This window comes from Micromys minutus (assembly GCF_963924665.1).
Source record: "Micromys minutus genome assembly, chromosome: 13".
NCBI lineage: Eukaryota > Metazoa > Chordata > Mammalia > Rodentia > Muridae > Micromys > Micromys minutus.
This window is the reverse complement of record NC_137982.1, coordinates 38,573,043-38,595,301: the sequence shown is the minus strand read 5'-3', so window position 1 is coordinate 38,595,301 and position 22,259 is coordinate 38,573,043. Positions and strand designations below refer to the sequence as shown.

General features: G+C 39.2%; 1 protein-coding gene across 2 annotated transcripts in view; it reads left to right on the top strand.

Moving 5' to 3' along the window:
- GRB14 (growth factor receptor bound protein 14) overlaps nt 1–21,932 on the top strand; it is a 103,693-nt gene extending 81,761 nt beyond the window's left edge. For both annotated transcript variants that reach the window (XM_080928058.1, XM_080928059.1), the window contains 9 exons: nt 1,820–1,957; nt 4,630–4,740; nt 4,934–5,029; nt 11,523–11,603; nt 17,939–18,055; nt 18,146–18,218; nt 18,324–18,411; nt 20,398–20,491; nt 21,561–21,932. In XM_080928058.1, coding sequence (XP_080784184.1) covers nt 1,820–1,957; nt 4,630–4,740; nt 4,934–5,029; nt 11,523–11,603; nt 17,939–18,055; nt 18,146–18,218; nt 18,324–18,411; nt 20,398–20,491; nt 21,561–21,707 — 945 coding nt within the window. In that variant the 3' untranslated portion in view covers nt 21,708–21,932. The remainder of the gene's footprint in view (nt 1–1,819; nt 1,958–4,629; nt 4,741–4,933; nt 5,030–11,522; nt 11,604–17,938; nt 18,056–18,145; nt 18,219–18,323; nt 18,412–20,397; nt 20,492–21,560) is intronic.
- The last annotated feature ends 327 nt before the right edge of the window (nt 21,933–22,259 follow it).

Sequence of the window (22,259 nt, the reverse complement as noted above, 5' to 3'; positions counted from 1 at the left end):
GGCGCTCATCACAGATTTCTTTCCTGTGCATTTTAAAATAGGATATGCTTTATTTTTATCCTTCAGAATATTTGATAAATATCATTAGTTTTAAGAGAAATTACTTTTTTTCCCAGATAGCTTCTGTGCTGAAGGGTCTCATAGAGGCACCCCATTGGAATAGTAGAGTAGACCCCTGAAGCTTTGCCCGTGGATGCTTTGTGTGACATGGTTGTGATTTTTCTTCCACCTCATTTCCTAAATTGTCTTCTCCTATGATTCCATTGCTTTAATGTTAAATTATAATAAAAAGGGAAATCACAGGCTTTAGAATCAGATAGTCCAGCACATGCCCTGACCTCTCCTCTCCACCGAGACAATGTTTCTACTTTTTAAAAGGTTTCTTCTCTTTCTAGCGTGACCCCTCTGACTCTTCTTTAAAAATTTAATTGGTTTGGTTTAATAACTTGGAAAGCACTCAAACTAAGAACCCACTTGCCTGTTTTGCATATCAATTAATTAATGGCTCATTGCATCAATTTTTTTTTTTTTTAGCGATTTACTTAAAAATGTAAATATCTCCTATCAGCATTTCCCTGGATATATTATAGGCCTTTAGGATATTTTACCCCATTTCAGTTAATGATTTCTGCTACTTTGAATTTTTCCATTTTTGAATTTGCATTCTCATAGGGATTTCTGTTTTTCCTTTTAGAAGGAGACACTAATGCATTTCCACTATCCTAATAAGGGCCCAGCATAGCCACTTACATATGATTGTCTTTTTCCTTTCCAATTTCCTCACCATCACATGCCCAGTGTCTCTACTAATTACTGCTTTGTAACAAACTCTTCCAAATCTTAATGGCTTAAAGTACCTGCTCCCATCTTATCAATGATTTTCTGGGGTATGAGTTGGGGAAGAATTTGCTGCCAGGATCATATTTCTGTTGCCCTTTGGCTCAGTAGCTAAAGGCTCAGATTCCTTTTCAAAGCTGGCTTTGAAAAGACAAAGTGAACTTTGTCTCTCCACATGGTCTCTTATCCTCCTGGCCCTTTCCACTTTTGTTAGGCCTTTTGCCCATGGCAGTCTTAGGTAACTACATTTTAAAAAAAAATCTGACAGCTGGCTTCTATGAATCACTTGGTGGAAACCATTAAGCTAGGACTACCATCTAGAACTGGTAGTATTTCTTGTTTCTCCAACCAAACTCTAAGGGTGACAGACTTGTAAAGAGTCAAGGGGGTGAAAAACAGACTCCACCTCTTCATGACTCAATGCCAAGATCACACTACTGACATCCATGTGGGATAAAAGATGCTGTTAAAATTTCCTTTTCAATCCCAGCCTGCTATGCCCACCTAAAACCAAAATCACAGGAGGCAAGGAGTGAGTGAATGCTTTATCCTCATTAGGGTGGTGAGCTTGATTCAGCTTGATTCAGTTTTATGACAGAAGTCACAATGGCAGTCTTACAGTATACTGCAATACATAATGTACTTTATAGGCCAAATACTAGCATGGGAATCTATAGGTGAAGAAGAAATATATCAGGAGTTAATTCTTTAGAAAAGGTCCACTTTCTCAGACAAATTGAAATAGGTGTGATTTTGGTTTTCACCCATTTTATTGATTACTTTGAATGTGTATTTTCTGAATAACCTTAATTTGGAACTTGGGCCAGGCTTTTGACTGAGTTCTCTCAAAGATGCATTGCAATCTTGGTGTAGTGCAAATGCCCCTGCTGCTACTTGAGTCTTCATAGGTGTCCCTGACAGATAAAAGACTCTCGGTATCACTGTTTCCATAGTTTAGGAGCACATCTAATGTGTCTTTCAGATGTTTTTAAGCTCAAGCACATATCCTGAAATCCATGGCTTCTTACATGCAAAGGAACAGGGAAAGAAATCTTGGAAAAAAGCTTACTTTTTTCTCCGAAGATCTGGTTTATATTTTTCTACTAAAGGCACATCCAAGGTAAGCCACAGTATTTGGGGATATGTTATGCACTATCTATTAGCTCTGTGATAGGTTCGATTTTGTCGTGGTGATTACTCTCCTAACTGATGTCGCAGTTGCAAATTTGTTTGAATCCTAGCCACCTGCTATGATATGTTTTAAAGGTCTTCAGATTCGTGACTCCGGATGCTCTTGCTCACTTATCAAGGGTGTCCATTCCTCTCACTCTAGCCAGACTTTGTCTTGCTTCTTTCTCATTTGAGGCTTCAGATCTGAAATGTAATGTGATTTACACTTCTTTTAAAAATATTTATTTCATTTTTTGGATTATGTCTGAGTGAGTGTCTGTGCATCACATGCATGGAGGACCCTGTAGAGGTCAGAATAAGTGTCAGTTCCCCTGGACCTGGAGTTAGAGGTGGTTATGGTCACTGAAAGAGTGCTAGGAACTGAACCCTGGTCCTCTACAAGTGCAGTAAATGCTCTAAACCACTGAGACATCTCTGCAGCCCCTATGCCTTAAAACAAACAAACAAACAAACAAACAAAACCATCTGTTTGATATAACTGGACTCCAGAGGCAGGAAAATCTATCTTAAGACCTGGGGTAATAGTATTTTAAATATTAGTCAATTAATAAAATGATATTCTAATCCACATATCAGGCAGGTGAATTGGCTCAGCACCCACAGCTAAGTCAAACAACCTGAGTTCAAGATAGTTTGAACTCATATGCTGGAAGGAGAAAGCTGACTCCCACTCTTTCTTTGAACCTCCCAAGCACACTGTGGTGTTCACGCACACACACACACACACACACACACACACACACACACACACACACACACACATTGTAATTTACACATGGACATAATTCTAAATTAACCTTCTAAGAAAAAATTGGTGCTATTTAAGAGTACGTTGATTTTTGAGCCCTCAATATGTCTGCCTCCTGACATGGCCTGTCTACCTAAGCAGACAATGTTTTTCGGCTTTGCTTCATGTTTTTCCTCTGAGGAGATCTTGGTTGAATACTTTCACTTCCAGTGGAGTAAATGCTGTGTGGGAGTGACTCACCACTGCTGTAAGGCTTGGAGATATGGCTGTGAATTGCATGTTAGTGAAAGCCCTAAGGACCATCTTTCCTTCTCCTTTCTTACATGAGCATAGGTACATTTACTAACAGATTTTCACAACTGAATTAATATAGCCTTTAATATGCATTTTTATTATCAAATTAGTTTCTGTCGGTGAATAATATAGTTTAAAAAGTTATAACAGTAAGAAAGCCTTCCTATATTTTAATTCCTCATTTTACTTTTTTCTTAAAAAATGCTTTTTTTTAAAAGTTTATTCTGGCCAGGCATAGTGGCACATGACTTTAGTTTCAGGACTTTGGGGCACTATCAGGAAGATCCCAGTGAATTTGAGGATAGCTTGGTCTACTTAGAGAGTTTCAGGATATCTAGGACTACATAGAGAGACCCTGTCTCAAAAACCCAAACTAAGTAAGTAAATAAATATAAAAAAATACTGTGCTTTATTTCCAAAGAAGTCAAGAAGTACACACTTAGGAACCATGACACAATGATATCTTTTGAGTTGTAATAATTTTCTGGTAAATAATGATAAAATGTTTTCCAGTTTGGACGGGGTTGTTCACACTGCTGAATGTACTCTATGCGTGCGTATGCATGTGTGTGTGTGCGTGTGCGTGCACTGCTGTTAAACACTGTTTGTGAGACCATCTGGGATATTGTTAAAATGCAGATATTGATTCAATGGGCCTGGTTTGGGCACTGAGATTTTGCCTTTCTAACAAGCTCCATGGAAGACTGATTCCGTGATTCAGTGCCCACACTGCTAGTCACAAGGTTTTAGGGAACAAATGCATTTTGGCCAGTTTTGATTATATAGTCAACCTCAGAATTAAGCACTTCTCCAAGTTATTAACCTATCACAGAGTACTGCGACCCCATAATTTCCTATGGCCAGTCCCAAATCTCTCAGGTTTTCCAGAGAAGAAATAGCTGCTCCTGATTTCCCTTTGCCCTGACAATCAGACAAATTCCATCCCAGGTAATTTTCCTGAACTCTTCTGTGCAGGCTCCTCTCCATTTGTGGAACAAGATGACCACACAATCTGTCATCAGCACACACACACACACACACACACACACACACACACACACACACACACACACGGGAGGGATGCCTGTGTCTAAAAGAAGCAGGATTTTCTTTCTCTTATTTTTCATCTTCTTCTCATGAAGCCACTTGTCGTCCTGTGGCAGAACGGACCACTCGACACGGGGATGACAGAAATACTTTCAAAAAGCCTGGCAGGCTTCTGCTTTTTTTCTTTTGGTTTGACACATTGGTTAATGAGAACTGGAAACTCCAAATAGGAATTTGCCTGTTAGGAGAAGTAAAATGATAAACAAATTGCCCCTTGTCAATTTAAATGAAATTGTATTCAGCTCTTAGTTAAGAGAATGCAACCCCCTTTACTTTTGGCTGTGTGTGTGTGTGTGTGTGTGTGTGTGTGTGTGTGAGACATTGCTGTGGAATTTTGCTCGAGGCCATGCTATTTTGGCAGAGGTATAAATCACGCAATATGAGAAATGCAAAAGATATTGTGGAACTGTGCCTCCACTTCAATGTTCACATATAATTTTGTTTTTTTACAGGAACCACGTCATTTTCAGTTTTTCAGCGAATTCAGCACTAGTAATGTTTACATGTTAGTGACAGGCAAAAAGAAGCATGGAGCGCCAACTCCCTATGGATTCTGTTTTAAGGTACAAGCTTAATGTTTTGATAGATGAGTAAAGAAAGCCTCAGCCTCTTAGGTAAGCTTGAGTTTCTTTTGGTTTCTTTAAAAGAAGAGATAGAGTTCTCTTATGTATAGGAGAATTTTAGTGGCTTTTATTTCAACAGGTGTTACCTTCGAGATATGCATTAACAATTAAATAATGTGCTGTGGCCTTCTAGCCTAACAAAGCAGGAGGACCCCGGGACCTGAAAATGCTCTGTGCAGAAGAAGAGCAGAGCAGGATGTGCTGGGTGACCGCCATTAGATTGCTTAAGGTAATCTCTCAGGATGGGGGAGTGCTTGGGACGCGTCATCACATCTGTTTTTAAAAACACATCTTCCCAGTGTGCAGATGGTCCACTAATCTGTGGGCTATGAGAAAAAGAAAAAGAATCACTGCTGTCTTTAGATGAACATACAGAACAGAGTAACTTACCCTAATCTGTGAGTCTTTGTGTGTGCAGTAGGTGTTCTGGTTCTAAAAAGGACGTTTTATTGTTGGTCTCATGAGTATAGCCTTCGCAGCTGAGTGACAGGCCTTCTGTATTCAACTTAGCCTGTGTTTGTAAAACTGTCCCGAACCCACAGAGAATTGTGGTTTTTTTTTCTTTTTAGATTCCCCTTGGACATTGCTAAATGGAATTACTTCTCTTTCTCTCTCTCTCTCTCTCTCTCTCTCTCTCTCTCTCTCTCTCTCTCTCTCTCTCTCTGTGTGTGTGTGTGTGTGTATGAGTTCTTTAGAATTTATACATTTTTTGATTACTTGGTCATATTCACCGTTCCTCCCCCAACTCTTCCCAGATCCACCCTGCTTCCCTTCCAACCCACAACTGTGTCCACTCCCTCACCCCCACCCTAAAGCCCCATTTCTGCTCTTCGAGTGTTCTTGGCTATGTGGCTTTACCCTGAAGTGTGGTCGATGCTCTTAAACAACACTAACCGCCCAGCTCTTCCAGCAGCGACTGTATTAGTAACTGCTTTCTAGCTTAATGAGTACAGGTGAAACCGGTGTGAACGTTTAATTCTGAATGTGGTTTTGAAGCATACCTTGTATGCCATGTGGAAATTAAGACTTTGTTCGTATAATTTTTTTTTTTTGATGAAACTTTTGAGGAGTGATAGAATGTTACAAAGGTAGATAAAAATAGGGAGGACATAGGGTATTTTTTTCTTCCCAATTGTGTAGAAAACATATTTAGAAGCCATTAAAGTGACTCAGAAGTAAAGGAACTTAGCCCAGACATAAGGACGTGAGTTTGACACAGAGACCCAAAAAGTTGTCTTTCACCTCCATATATATGTGCACATGTGAACCCTTGCATGGACCCATGCAATTGCAAACACACAACAAATAAATTGATAATAATGCAAACAATTTTAAAGCACATTTATTTTTAAAGTGTTTTATGCCAGGAAATTTGCTACAACTTTAATTTTCTAATTACGAAACCGATCAACCATTTCCTTTTGAAAATACTGCTTTCTTAGTAATAATTGTGGAAATTACCAAAAAAAATATTTTCATTGAAAAAGGCAGAGCCCACACAGAATGTGCCTGCCTATTCGGTCAGTTAGTGACCGGTCGATACTGAGGTTCACAAGTTTACTACTATTCTTAAATCCTTCTTATAAAATGGAATCTTCAGCATATCTGAGACATTCTTTATAATTCATACTTGAGAACTGGTATGATTTGCCAATGTATAAATCATATGTATTATGTTAATTACAACATGTACCGCATGTCATACTACTTATGCATCATAACAGTTTGTACATTAGCAGAGAAAGATTCAGATGAGTGTATACTAAAACCAGCTTTATGCTGCACTCAGAAATAAAAGTTAGAGGAAACGGAGACATGGTTGGAATGTTTAGCGTCTCGTGTCTCCCATTCTCTTGCAGCTTCGGCAGAAATGGAAGACGCAGAGGAAGCTTCCTGGCTTCCCTCTTGGTTTATAAACCCTTGGAGTATGTTCTGGGACCTGTGTTCCTTCTTGTCTTTGCTATGTTCTCCCTCTCTTTAATGTGTTCACCCTTTCCTGGTACCCTGCATGGGCGTGAGACTGGAGCGAAGACAAGAGAGTAGAGAGAACTGGATTATGTCATGCTAGGTGCAGAGGGATGCTATATTTTGAAATTTTGAAGGTTTTGAGTTCATTAAGTTATCTTAATCTGAACAATTTATGTTTCACACATTCAGCGTGTTGTGCAAGTGTAACTTCCATTTAGGTCTAAAAGAAGATAGCATTGTTAATAAGGAGTTTCTCGAAGGCCCAAGTGTCACTGATCTGAGCTGTCTTTATGAGTTCACCTATCCTGTGACTGGAAACATATATGAACCCCCTCTGCATTGGCATTTGTTTATCCACTGATGGATATTTCGGTTGTTTCTATATGTTGACCTATGGTGTGCCAACAATTCTATTACTGCCGAGTCAGAGACGCAATCGTCCTTGGAATGGGTGGCTGCCTAGCCTACTAAGTCTACAGGCTTGTGCTTCAGTGAGAGAGACATGTCGAAAAACAAAATGGAAAGAGGAAGACTCAGGGTGTATCCCTGGCTCCCAAACACATGTATGCTCACACAGGTGCACTCATCTACATACAAATTCACACATACACATGAACATACATGCCGACCTAAGCTGCATAGGAAAAATTCTTTTTCCCCCTCTTTGAAAAATACTCTAGTTATATAAAGACATATAGGAAATCAGAGGTTTAGAAAAGGGATATTTCTTCTGAATTGTTCTGTATCCTGGTTAACTGTCCGCTCTTTCTGTTCCCATCAATTAGGAATCAGCCAGCTTCTCTTCAGCCTAGTTTAGTGCCTATCTGCCCCTCCATGGGACAGGCAAATGTTGAGGTGACCCATGCCCTACCCCTCGGCCAGAGTTAAATGCTTTCTAAAGACTCCCAGCGGCACCGAAGTACTGCCAGGACCTGGGACAATACATCTTTGAAGAATATCATCTTATTAGTGGGTAGCTGGCTTTTCAAAGCTGATAAATAAAAGGTGGCCAAGCAGCGTGTTTCATGGGAAAGTGTTGGCTTGAGGTTACTAGCCGTTTTCTAAAATGAACGTATCTAGGAATTAAGATCCCCTACATTTATGAAGTTATTGTTGGCTTAAAGTTAAATTTCATTAGGCCCCATTAATGTCACTCAAACTTTAAATTAAAGTAATAATTTCTGGAAGTAGAGAAATAATTACATAAAGCAGTCAGCATAGAAGATTTTAAAAATGGGGGGGTTTGGATTCATGTTCAAATTAAAATCTTAAGAGCAGTAATTCTCCTATTCCTCTTTGACATTTTTTAAAAAACATACCACATATATTCTCTTTGTGAAAATTATTTTTAGTACATAGTCTTTAGTAGAAAAATAGCTGTTCTGGGATGTTTAAATAGAATTCATTCTGGGGGTCAGATTCCTTGATTTCAACTTTTCTGTCCAGTTTCCATATTGGACATGACACCCAATTCTTCTATTTTTGGTTCAGGAAACAGTTCAGTGTATGTGACCCTCAAGACCTGGACAAGGTAGAGGTTTCTAAGTATCTTGCACGCAGATAGACAAGTGTGTCAGAAGCCCATACTTGCCCTTAGGAGATAGCTCGAGGTCCAGGGCTTGCCCCAGGCAGGTAGAGTAAGTGAAAGAAGATGACTCAGACGGGAAAACCCACCAAGGGATCTGAAGCCAGCTTTTAAGTCTGAGCTGGGTTGGGAGGCCCAAGCTATGCTCTGGCCATGGCTGTGAGGCTGAGGCCAGGTTAAGGCTTTCCACTAAGAGGCAGGGATCATGTATGTCTGAAGGTTGGACATCAGCTACTCTAGGAGGTGGATATAGCATTGGTCATTCTTCTCTTCAGAGTGGACTAGATGAGAAATGATGATCTTCAACTTAGAGTTGATGGTGTATTCTGTTTAGCCAAAGCTGTTTTCCATAGATTCCATGCCTGCCTATGCCTTCCTGTCCAGATCCACGCTGTTACTCAGCACTGCTGCCTCAGAGGCTGCAAGAGCCAGCCAGAGGCTATAGCTGTGGCATGAGCTGGCACTAGGAAAGGGGCAGAGGCCTATGACAGAATCCAGTTTCTAGGTTAAGAGTCCGTAACTTAGGTTCACTGCAGCTCCATGCAATGATGATGCTTGAAGAGTGTGATAATTAAAACAGTAGAGCTGTCCACCCCATTGCTTTCTCTGCTTTAGCAAAGTGACAAATTTGAGGGGGACAGCAGCCAAGTTTGCACGCTTGCTTCTCACACTGAGAATCTTGGCCCACCTTCCCACGGTAGCCTTCTACTTTATCCTCCCTTATACCGTCTCCTGAAAGTAAAGACAGCTCACTACCATCTTTTACCTTGTGGGAAACTGAACCTCTCTGCCCAAAATCCATGTCATTCCCCATGACTTTGATGCATGAAGTAAAAAAATAAATGCTGTAAGAATACCTAAATTAAAAATGGGCTGGGGAGATAATTGAACGATGAAGTGATTTTACCAGTTGGAGGATCACAGTCGTTAGACACATGGAGTCCCCAGAACTCATGTGAGAAAGATTGGCTTGAGGGTGTGCATGGATTTGTAATAGCAGTGCTGGGAAGGTAGAGGCAGGCTTGAGACTTGATGGTTAACCAGCCTTGCCTACTTAACAAGTTCTCAGAATGCGACACACACACACACACACACACACACACACACACACACTGGGGAGCAGAGCAGACATAGGCCTGCGTGTACAGACAGATAAGTATTTATGGAAGGATAATGTTGTTGCAGTAAATATTAAAAGACAGGTGGCTTGACCTTTTGTCCTGTACTTTGCCAGCTCTCTCGAGGGGCCATCTGGCACTGCGGGGATCTCTATTTTGGCATTCCAGTCCACCTCTAAGAACTCAGGTGCAGTTCACTCTACTGCCCCTACTGCTTCTGTCATGGGTGGATACCAATGCCCTGGCGTGTTGCTTTCACTCACTTCCCCTTGGCGTGTTGCTGTCAAGTCTTAGATACATACAACCCAACTCTGTGGTGAGCTTTATGCATTCTGCCACTACAACCTTTGAACTCCATTAAATAGTCAAATCAAAGAACAAACCAAACTACTCTGATCAAATAAGTATAATATAATTTGCCAACCTAGATAAGTCAAATGATCTTGTATAATTCCATCCCTTATAAAACATTCATTAAAACTTTTTTTATGAAGGGATGTGCCGAGAAAAATATTCACATCTGCATCCATTTATGTTTCTCCTGGAATCCTTCCCTCTCTCCTCCTCTTCCATTTTCCCAGCCTTTTCCCTGCCTATCTCTCCACTGTCCAATCATGTATCACCTTAACATCAACCCACATAATGTACTACTAGGAGTTCTTTCACATCAGACCAAATTTATAATTTAATTAATTAACAAAGCAGTTCATCCATCAGACATTCAAGGTACTGAATTTCTTAGTGATATTTAGGATATCTAAAATTTTAAAAATTATTATTGTCCCTGCACAACAGAACAACATCTTTCCCAAGTCAGCCTCATCACCAGGCCATGTACCAGTCAAAATGTTATAATACACAGTTTGGCACCAAGGAGAAATGTGAATTTTAGAGCTTTGTTCTGGTGAGGTATACTAAAAGCTTCAGGTCTAAGTGAAATCACTGCCTTTAAAAATGTATCCTTTTATACCTCTGAAATTAATATTTCAAAAATTTGGTTGCTTACTTGTCTCAAGGAAATGTTTTCCCTTCCTGTTACTTAGCCTCTCTGGATTTTAGCATGATTATTCTTTACGTTACAGTTAATACCTACATACAAATGAGTAAATTCCATGTTTGTCTTTCTGGGTCTAGGACACCTCACTCAGATAATTTTTTTTTAGTTCCTTTTATTTGCCTGTAGATTTCATGATGTCATTTTTTTTATCTGCTGGATAATACATCATTGTATAAATGCACCACACTTTTTTTTCCCCATTCATTGGTTATAGGTTGTTTCCAGTTTCTTGTTATTGTGAGTAAAGCTACTATGAACATCTTTAACCAAATGTCCTTGTGGTAGAATAGAGTGTCCTGTAGGTATATACCCAAGAGTGGTATAACTAGGATTTGAGGTAGATGGATTCCCATTTTTCAGAACCGCCATTTTGATAGCCATAATGGCTGTATGAGTTTGTACTTCCACCAGCAACGGAGAAGTAGAATGTGAGGAAGCAGGAGGTGGGGGTGGGTGGGAACGATAGGTGTCATGGATACTCAGACAGAATGTTCTGGGGGATCTATTAAGCAGGTCTTGTGGGGGCTCACAGAGACTGAAGGTGCGACTGTGGCGCTTGCCTGGGTCTGCACTAGGTCCTCCACCTATGTGTTATGGTTGTTGGCTTGGTGTTTTGGGGCGATCTATGGCAAGTAGGAGTGGGTGGGTCTCTGACTCTTGCACTTCTCTCAGGCTTCCTTACCAAGCATTAATATGAGGGTTTGTGGCTGGGCTGATTGTATCCTGTGTTGTGTTCAGTAGGTGTTCCTGGGGGACCTGCTCTTTTCTGGGAGGAAGTGAGAGTATAGATCTGGGGAAAGGGTGGGGAACTTGGAGGAGTGGGGGGGGGGAGGGAAAGCTGTGGTTGGGATATATGTATGAGGGAAAAAATGAATAAAAATTAAGAAATGTTTTAGGTTTTTTTTTGTATTGATAATATATAACGAATGAAGGTGCTGACATTGAATGAGTTGATACCTTGAGAATCTTTGCTTTTTTTCTGTCTGTTCTGTAGTATGGCATGCAGCTGTACCAGAATTCTATACATCCATACCAAGGTAGAGGCGCCTGCAATTCTCAGAGCATATCACCCATGGTAAGGTTTTGAACCTGGACTTTATAATTACATTATGTATTGCTAAATAAGACTATATATATACACACTTTGCCATATGGTCAAATATAGTAATTCTTCTGTGACATTTGCAAATGTTGTTATAAAGAAGTTTAGGTTTTATGTTTTGTATATGTTTAGTCCCTGTTATTAAAAATAAAATACAGAAAAATATAAAACATTCAGTGAAAGCTAGTAATTTTATGTGTTAAGCTAAAATGTATTGGAAGACTTCTTTAAGCCATTCTGCGCCATCTTGACATTTGATGAGGTCATAACAAGCTAGTTTTCAGACTTGACATTATGGATTATGTCTTAACAACCATTGGTTTGGATTGTAGACTTATAGACTCTTTCAATAATAATTTAGTGTTGCTATTGCCACACAATGTAAGATTATTTAGAATTTTGAAGGTACATTATAAATATCTAGACTTTTCTTCATTCTGAAGTTTTAAAAATGTTACTTTTTAAAGTCATAGGCCCTTAAAAATATAAGTGCTTTTCAGAAAACTACAAAACTGGAAGCCGAAGTCTAGCCCATGCATGACATCGGTACATCAGTACAGAACTGCATCTCCAACTCTATCTTGGATATTCATTTGCACATACACACAGATACACACAAACACACATATTCACACACAGAGAGAGAGAGACACACACACAAATAGACATGCACAGGCAGACACACATATTGTGCTCTCTCTAGAACTTAATTTTAATTACCTGTACATTCACACAAAAATATATTTCTCACCTAAGGTTCACATTCTGCTCCTTTTGCTATATTCCTGTTATTGAGTGCATTCAAAATTCAGACATATGTGCCTGTGGTACAAATTACTTAGTGTGAAATATGTGTTTCCATTGAGGTTAAAATACATTCTTCATGGCTGTGACCAAGGAAGGTACATGCGTCCTGCATGTCAGGTAGCAGATGAAGTGCCCTGCTCTAGGAACAAAGCATGAAATGAGGCTGACAGGAAGATAAAGGAAAAGGTCTCGGACATTTTAGTTATATTCCTTTAAGTCATAGAAAGATACCTTTTCATCTTTGTACCATATTCTTATAAGCCTTAAAATAAGAAACTAAAGAATGTAATGAATTTCTTAATAACATTCTCTTCAAGATGAATGTTTTTAGTTTGTCAGCTCACTTTTATCCTCCAATTCATATATATATATATATATATATATATATATATATATATATATATATATTATATTGAATTTTATTATCTTAATCCTTTTCTAAATCCCTGCAAATTTCTTTCAGAGTCTGAAGTTATTAGGATGAATGTGTTAACCGGCAACTAAGCATTTGGATGCAATTATTGTCTAATGTCCTTTTAATCACAGGAAAATGTTATAATCAAACTCCTTTCCATTCTTATCACTGTCATTACACTCAAGTATGGGGGTCACAGTTACCTTTGTCTGTTGACATTGTGTAACCCTGAAGATGCTGGTAGTCAAGGTGTGTTGTGAGAGTTTAGTTACAGTGTTAATTGATCACTATGCATAGGAAGACAAACTCCATAGTTGGTTTCAGAGACTAAAAAGGGAGAGAGGTTCAGATGTCTGTGTGGGAAAGACCTGTCTATGGGGCAGGGGTTGTGATCAGAAAGGGCAGTGTTTATCACTTGTATTTATGTGGTTCATAATTTCTGTGATGGAGATAGAAGATGTGGGACCATTTTGTTTATTTAGGTGTCTGTGCTCCATCTTACATTTCTACATTATTATGGAAACATCAGAGGTTTAATAGAGGCCAGTCCCTATCTGTCCCTCACCTTAGCTGCTTTTCATTCAGGGGCTACTGAGAGAAAGTCACATATAATAGGTGGGATACTCAGTTATACATCTAAGGGCACACTCTATATTTTTCACATATACATTTTTTGAGAAAAGAAGTGATGCAAAAGTTCATACACCATAATGAACAGCATTGCAATAAAACTGCATATGACTACCCTCTTCATTGGCCCTGAAATGAGAATCAGCAGCAGCCATTTCAGGAGGCCCAATATACCTGGTTCTTTATAGGGCACAGTTAAGATTCATGTGAAGTAGGGCTATTGATAGGGCCCTAACTGAAGTGAGGAGACAGGGTTAATTCACCTGTGTTCCTTCTATTCTCCACTGCTGACCCCGATCTACACATTTTAAATGAACGTTTGCCCCATACCTCCTACTTTGTGGTCAATGAAAGAACCCGAGCCAAGACACAGCAAGTCAGTTACCCTCGTTACCTTAAGCTGTCTGCATGGCTTTGGCTAGCCACTGTTTTCCTACTGTGCAAGATAAAGGAATTACTGTCCAGTCTTTGAGGATGATCACATCTCTGCTGTTCTGTGTGTCTGTAGGAATGAGCTGAAATGATAATACAGGAGAAATTCCATGGCCTCTTTGTAATGAGGGAGCAACCTGTTTATCCAGCTCCTTCAAATGGCATGGAGTGCTTTGGCTGCTATGTGCTTTGGGGTCAAACTCTCAGAATGACGGGCATGCTATGTAAACTGCACTCAGAGTGGGTGGATCTGATTTCCAAGTGTGAGTTGTAAAGCCCTAGCTAGTACGAGAGCCCTTCTTCTTTGGAAAGAAGGCAAGGCTATTACAATCATGGACTATGTTTCTTGGGGAAAGGCTCATTCATCCTTAGAAGAATGGGTGAGGATTGGAGGCAAATATTTGAGAAGCCCAACCGGTACTGAATGTTATCAGCATTGCTTTCCTATGTGAAGGAAATCGAGCTGAAAATGACCTTTACAGTCTGTCAAACTCTGCTTCGCTTCTGTGTCTTTGTCCACTAAAGGTAAACTATTAATTTTTCATCTACCACCTGCCATTCAGGAGAAAACATTGGCCATGTTACTGCTTTCCAACGGCGCAGTTTCCATAGCAAATAAAACATGTCCTCTGTTTGTCTTGTAATCTCCTTGCATGTGCCCGATAATTACAAACATGGGATCTTGTTTCACATCCTTGTCTGGCATATTGAGGGGAAGAAAAAGGAAGACTGTGTGTCTCTTTCCTAACAGCATTTTTATGTTATCGGGAACTTGAGAGTGCAGAACCCATCTTGGCATGTGGAGGTAGAGATATTGTAAGGATCAAGCTATCATTAGGATCGGGACCAGTTCCTCTGTGGTTGGGGCAGGTAGATGATTTTCATTAAGGTCGGCAAAGCAAAGGCCTATCCGACTGGTCCCCATCCCGGTGCAGAAGATCACGGGGTGAGAAGGGCAAACTAAAGCGTGACAGCAAATAGAGATTACAGAAACAGCATCTGCCAGGAAAGAGCAGCCATCAAGTAATAAGAACTCCTGCAACAAACAGGAGATTGCATGAGGGTCTAAGGAACAGAGGTGAGCCATAATAAGACTGCTACTCCTCTCTCCTGCTCTGCAGAGGAAATAGCAGATGCTCATAAACAGGAGTGTGACGCAGTGATAAGAAACCCTAAACCTTTTCCTTATGGATAACATTTTGTTTGAAGTTTACACGTGACCACAGTCAGTTGGCTGAATGATCAGAGAGGCGTGACATGGTAGCCTCTGATGAGCCCCACATGCAGCTCAGCTTGGCTTTACCACCATCACTCTTCTTTGGCTTTCATTTATCTAATAATTAGAATAACTTAATTGTTTCTATTGTGTGCTGTTTCCTTGTGTGTTGGGAACATTTTATATCATTTCTCTGACTTACGAGGACAGCAAGGCTCTTGACTAGAGAGTTGGACCACTGGTTCGCTTTTCCAGATTCGTAACTAGGCGGGTTGACATAATATTTTAAGAGATTTATTGTGAATTCTACATCCCCCACCTCTGTAAATGAAACTAAGATCCAGGCTCTAGTTGATTTATTCTCACGTATATGTTTAAAAAAAATAGCAAAGAAATTATGAGTGTCTCCTTTTAGGCCACCCTTTTTCTGTGGTACCCCTGGGGTTCTGGTTTATAATTGTACTTCCCACTTTCCCACATGTCTCTCCACAGAGGAAACTGGTGATGCTTTAGACACAGACATGTTAATGTTATGGACAAATCTGAACTATATTCCTACTGAATTTTACTGCTGAATAAAGCCAGAATTGACGCACTAACTCTTAGATGTTCAAAAACAAAGATGTTGAAGTTTTTTTTCCATTGTAAAATGAATATTTTTATTCAGCAACAATGATACAATTTAGAATTAAACAGTGAAAAAAACAAGTTTCTCAGTACTTTCAAATTCTTGACATGTTACTCTTTGAGTTTCAGGGACAAAAACATTACTATTTACTGGAATTCTCAGAAACTTCAATATTGAATTTATTTTTAAGGATATATCTAATAATCTCCATCCTATTATATTTGAATAGCTAAAATTTATGTTTAAAGAAAGAAGATGTATATTTAAAATTAATAATAACATATAAACACAAATTTTAAATAGGCATAGCCTAACCTAACCTATATCTCCCATTGCTATGAATTTTATTTTTTTAAAGTTTTTATTGATTGTGAGTTTCACATCATGCACCCTAATTCCACTTATCTCCCCATCTCTTTCTATATATCTTTCCACTTCCCTACTAAAAGAAATGAATAAAAGAAAATAAAAGAAATACCAAAGCAGAATAAAGCATAGAAAACACGTCATCATGGAAGCTGTAGTGTGGCATGGCATGTTCCATGGTGTATCCATTGGTTGGCCATCCACCTCAAATGGGCAGCATAGGAGAGCTGGCTCTGGTGGGGTGGAGGTGGGTGAGCAGGCCCTGAGGGCATGAGGGCAGAGAGCTGGCCTTGCTTTTTTTCCAGCTGTAGCATGTGGTGGACTGTCCAGGGCAGTGCTGGAGGTGTGGGTGCAGGAGAGCTGGCAAAGTGACCAACTCAACTACCACCCAGGCCCAGTTTCAGGACTTTGAGTTGGCCCGTCCCAAAATTTACCTCATCTTTGAACTGCTGGAGCATGGGAAAGGGTCAATCCTTTTCAGATCCAAATTTGCAGAATCTACATGACACAGGGCAACAACAGGATAACTGAGAGGCGTCCGAATTTTGACTGTGTAGAAGAAGCCAGAGACCTTGAACCAACCATTGTAATGGACATTGTTTGTATAAGAACATGGGTGGACTAAAGGGTATACTTTGGGTTAGCTATGGAATTTAAAACAGGCTATTCCAGACTGGAAAGATGGTTCAGCTGTTAGGCACACTGGAGGCTTTTCCATGGGATCTGGGTTTGATTTTAGCACCCACATGACTCACACATCCTCTGTAACTCCAGTTCTGAGGAATTTAATCTCCTCTTTTGACCTTTCCAGGCACATGTATTGCACAGATATTCATGCAGACAAAACACATAAAATAAAAGGGTATTTCATAAGTAGCTGTGCTTGACATTTAATCGGTAATTTGTAAAGCTTAGAAAGATGAACCAACAGATCAATAGACACTTTTCTGTCTTCCCAGGAAATACAAAGAGTTAGCTCTTTCCCAGTGTTTTCCCTCAGCCCATGCATTCAACATCCTCTTCAGTTGTTGTGGCAGGTAAACACAAGACTAAGAAATGTGAGACTGCCTTTTTACCTCTTCTGTATATTTTAACTTTTACATGTTTGATTGGCCACATTTGGAATCCTGTAAGAGCACAGCTTGAGAAAGTATTGGAGGAACCAGACTTGTTAAACATACAGGTCTATTTTCTCCAAAGCATGACAGTCACTGGTGACTGGTCTACCAGAAGGCTGAAATGGATGTTGTCTAGCAACCTGTTATCTTCTTGCTGTTCTAAGGAGAAGGAGCCAATCTTTCTGAATCCCCCAATATCCTGAGCTTAGTTTATAGGTGACTAGAACCCAGGAAGAAGTACCTTGTATTTTGCATCCTCCATCAATAGAATCTATTCTTATGCCTTCTCTTTAGGCTTTTACTCTGAGTGCTGTTGGTTGGTCAATAGAACTTATTCTTGTATGGGTCTCAGGTGCTTTATAATTTGCATGGGAATTTCCAAGTAGCTATGTCTAAAGCTTTGTTTTGAAGAGTGTCGCGTGGAAGCTTCTTTCCAAAGATTTACTGAGCTTAAATGTGTAAGAAAATTAAAACCAGTAGTTCAGATTTGCTCCAGTGCTTGCTAACGTGGTGCTTACTAGAGTTTCATTTTTCACCTAGTCTGGATCATTTTCCTACCAACCATGACACTTACAGGGTTCTCTGACAGCATCCCGGTTCACAGTGGACACATGTGGCCAGACAAACATTGAAGTTTAATGATGAAATATATATCAATAGTTCAAATGTTTATGTTAGATTGTTTGTATTTTTCAGAGAAGCATATCAGAGAATTCCCTAGTAGCAATGGACTTCTCGGGTCAGAAGAGCAGAGTCATAGACAACCCCACAGAAGCTCTTTCGGTTGCTGTTGAGGAAGGACTTGCTTGGAGGGTACCAGTAGCTTCATTTCCCTCCAATGTTCATGATTTGAGTATTTTATTCAAGATAGTGAGTTTTGCTTTTGTTTCTTTTCTTGCCCAGAAAAAAGGATGTTTACGCCTGGGGAATCATGGGAGTCCCACTGTCCCTTCCCAGAGCTCTGCTGTGAACATGGGTATGTCTGCTCTGAAGTGCCTTTAGATACGGTCACATGGGACAGGACAGGGATTGCATGCAATGAAATCATGATTATGTCAGACAAACTTTGTTCTCCCTCTAGTTATCCATCGGTCCCAGCCATGGTTTCACCACAGAATTTCTAGAGATGAGGCTCAGCAGCTGATTATCCGTCAGGGACCTGTGGATGGGTAAGTAAGTCTGATGTCTACATTTTGAGTAATCGTGTTTGGATTTTTTCTACATATGAATGATAATTACTTAGCACATGCTATGAAATTATAACTGTGTCGTATCACAAAACAGAAATACTTTTTTTCCATGAGCCTGGTTCTCACTGTATTGCAGCAGCATTTAATATCTGTGCATACAGGAGCAAATAACAGGATATTTTATCCTCTACAAGATAGCATTGCTATTCACTTTATTTGTGTAAATGCTATCATCTCAGACACTCATGTATGAGTGGGAGCAGCCAAGTCTATTTGAGATGTCAACATTTTGGTTTGCACATATAATAGATATATGATCCCAAATATATTTCATAGCATGATGTTGTCCTAAATTGGGTTTATTGCATATGGTACAAAATATATTAATTGAAAACCTTTTTCTTATATTTTATAAGAATTTTATAATATTTTATATTATATTTTGAATTCTTACCTCACTTATTTTTTAATATCATTATTGCCATTTATGTAAAATAGTATGTAGCTATAAAATACTATTTGGTGATATCTCTTATTATTTTTAGAATATAATATAAAGTATAAAACAGGAGGATAAATTGAGTTATGGAACATTTCTAATCAGCAGGGTTTTCTGTTTCACTTAGCATACTTCATCTGCCTTATACAAGTCTAGCCAGATTTCTTTCTCAACTGCAGAGCAGATGAGGGGGTTGTGTTGGCATTTGAAGAGGAGGGAAAGCAGGATCCATTTAAACAATGGGGATTGGGTCTTGTATTTGCCAAGATGCACATTTGCACATTTCACTAGCCTCTAAGAAGAGCTGTGACTATGTGTGTCTTCTTGAAGCATACTCTTTGTGGTTATATATTTAATGAACTGTAGTCTTACAGAGAAGAGTCCAAGAGAGAAAAATATTTACATAATAAAAGATTATAATTTCTTTAATTTTAGAGTCTAGTGTTTATAAATTAAATGGAGTAATTAAAAGAATAACATATGAGTGTGTTTCTCTAAACTTTTTTTTTTCTTTTTTATTTCTTTGGAAAGATGTGATGGTACCAAGTAGGCCACTAGGTGGTAGTGCAGATCTTCTTTGGAAGGGAAGAGAATTCCCACTGAAATGCCCTTTTGTCCCATCCTCCAGTGATGTAATCTCTGAGCCTCGCACAGTACACATGAAATGGATGCTTTCCTCAGACATTGGCCGCCTTTTTGCCCAGGCACAGTGAGATTAGTATTGGAGTCAGCATAGGGACATTTACACAGTGTGCTTGCCAATAATTAATACAAAATGGGTTTTGCACAGCATTGCCAGTAAACAGAAATCCCTGCCTGGTAGTCTTTTTGCCCTAGGCCATTAGGGCACATCTTGCTTGTCTAGCCTGACATTATAAAGGTTTTCTGTTGGTCTCTTTAAGGTTAAAGTGCACATTGTTTGGGTATTTCTTTTACTTAAGACATTGTTACCTAAACATTTCACAAACAATCTCAAGATTAATTTGTTAGAATAGATTCATTTCTTACTAATGAGGTTGTAGTGGTGAAAACAAGAGGGTCCACTGCAGGAGAAGGGTAAAACCGATTTAATTCCAAATAATTTCCCCCTTTCAGGAGCCCGTCATGCCCTGTCAGTTAAAATAGCAATGTTCATTCTTTGTGATGAATGGCTAGGAGAGAGTACCTAGCTTCTCAGTGAGAAAAGAACATAACAGTAATTGTTGATGACACTTTAACATTATATTGGCTGTTGTGATCACACAACCTGACAAAAGGTTTGTGTATTTACCCTACCATATTCCATTAAGATAATGATAGTTTTCCAGTTTATTACCTGTTGTTTGCCATGTTGGATAGTCTTCCCCATTGGCCACCTGGTAAAGGAGGCCCTGGCTATACCATTAAGATATATGTTTTCCTGTGTTTCTACTTACAAATATTTCTATGTGCTGAGAATCATAATGAAATTCCTTTTCTCTCTCTAGAGTTTTCTTGGTACGGGATAGTCAGACTAATCCCAGAACTTTTGTACTGTCAATGAGTCATAGACAAAAGATAAAACACTATCAGATTATACCTGTAAGTAATTGTGATTTCAGGTTTGTATGTTGGAGATGTTCTTAATGCATATACTTTGGGAAACTTGGGTTTTCTTTTGTTCTTTTTATTAGATATTATTTGAGAGATTGTGCTTTGACTAGAGTTAAGTTTGGCAGAAATGGTTCTATGAGCCTGAATTAATATAAGAAATACAGGAATTGTAGAAATTAAATTTCCCCCTTTTCCACAAAATATGATTTTGTGATATTGTATAGACCTCATGCCACCTACTGTTAAAAGGCCACTAAGAAGTTCTTCCATGAATGTCACTAACAGATTTTTAAAAAGCAGTGCTTGAAAGCCCCTTTTGCCTCCTCTCAAAAATATATGCTTTTGTTCATGTCTCCTGTTAACTTCTTTTTAGCCATGATGAAATCACAGGTGCTGTATAGCTAGCAGGGATTTAAATTATTCTTAGAACACTAAGAAACATCTTTGGCATAGCCCTCTTTGGTGTTTCTCTTGCATTGCTGCTGTGTGTGCGTGTGTGCCTGTGTGTGTGTATGTGTGTGTGTGTGTGTGTGTATGTGTGTGTGTGTGACAGGCACACTAGTAGCTTATGAAGCTTCCTCTTATAATGCCTCTTTCTGGATTTTTTCCCCAATAGTTGTTGTCTAAAGTGTCCTGCCTGATTATTTGAGATTTTTTAAATTATGTGATCAGCAACCCCAGCAAATATGAAGTGATTCATACCCAAAAGCATGACCAAATATAGATAAATAAAAATAAAAATAATATAAAAGAGGAAAAACAACTCTAAGTGAAATCATTGCAGCTTTTTGATAAAGAGCACAGAACCCTCACCGAGAATACACTCTAACTGTGCTATCCTAACTGTACAGAAAAGTGGGGGAACTGAGAAAGAAACAGACTGCTTTTCTTTTCAAAGAACAGACGCTGCATTTGAATGCACATCAGGAAAAGTAGGCATGCTGCTGCTCTTATTGTCCTCAGTGTTATAGACTTGCTGATTTAGGCTTATGAACACACAGTATGTTCATTTTTCCTTGGGTTTTCCCTTTATTCGCTGTTGCTTCTTCTCTTGAAGGTGGAAGATGATGGTGAGTTGTTCCACACCCTGGATGATGGCCATACGAAGTTCACTGATCTCATCCAGCTGGTGGAGTTCTACCAGCTCAACAAAGGGGTCCTTCCTTGCAAGCTGAAGCATTACTGTGCTAGGATGGCTGTTTAGACAAACTGTATGTGACTCCTTAAACTGTGGAAGGAGAAGGATGCAAAGAAGGATTAAAGAGAGAGGGAGGGAGGCCACAAACAAATCATGGTGAAAAGATTTCACCTTTGGGTTACAGATAAAAAAAAAAAAAAGGTCACACATTGCAAATTAGTGAAGACTTAGATTTGCATTGCACTCATTACTTTAAATTTATTAGCTAAAATTAAACCTTATTAAAAAACAGATGTGTGTTCTTGTGTGATTTTGCACCACTATGTGGTTTCGTTCAGTGTGAAACTTTAAGCACTGCTTATCTTTCTTTACTCTAGTCTCACCGTGAAATGTGAAAGGACACTGGGGGTGGAGATACAGGGCAGGGGCACATACTTACAGCTTTCCTGCTGATGAGATCAAGTCCAGAATGTTCCATGTAGTGAGATCCCGACTCAAAGAACAAGTGGTTCTGTCTACTTGAAATCTTCGGTTTGATCCTCAGCACAGCCCAAAGCGAATAACAAAAACTGGTTCAGGAAGATCCTTCACACAATGGATTTCAGCTAAGCTACTTAA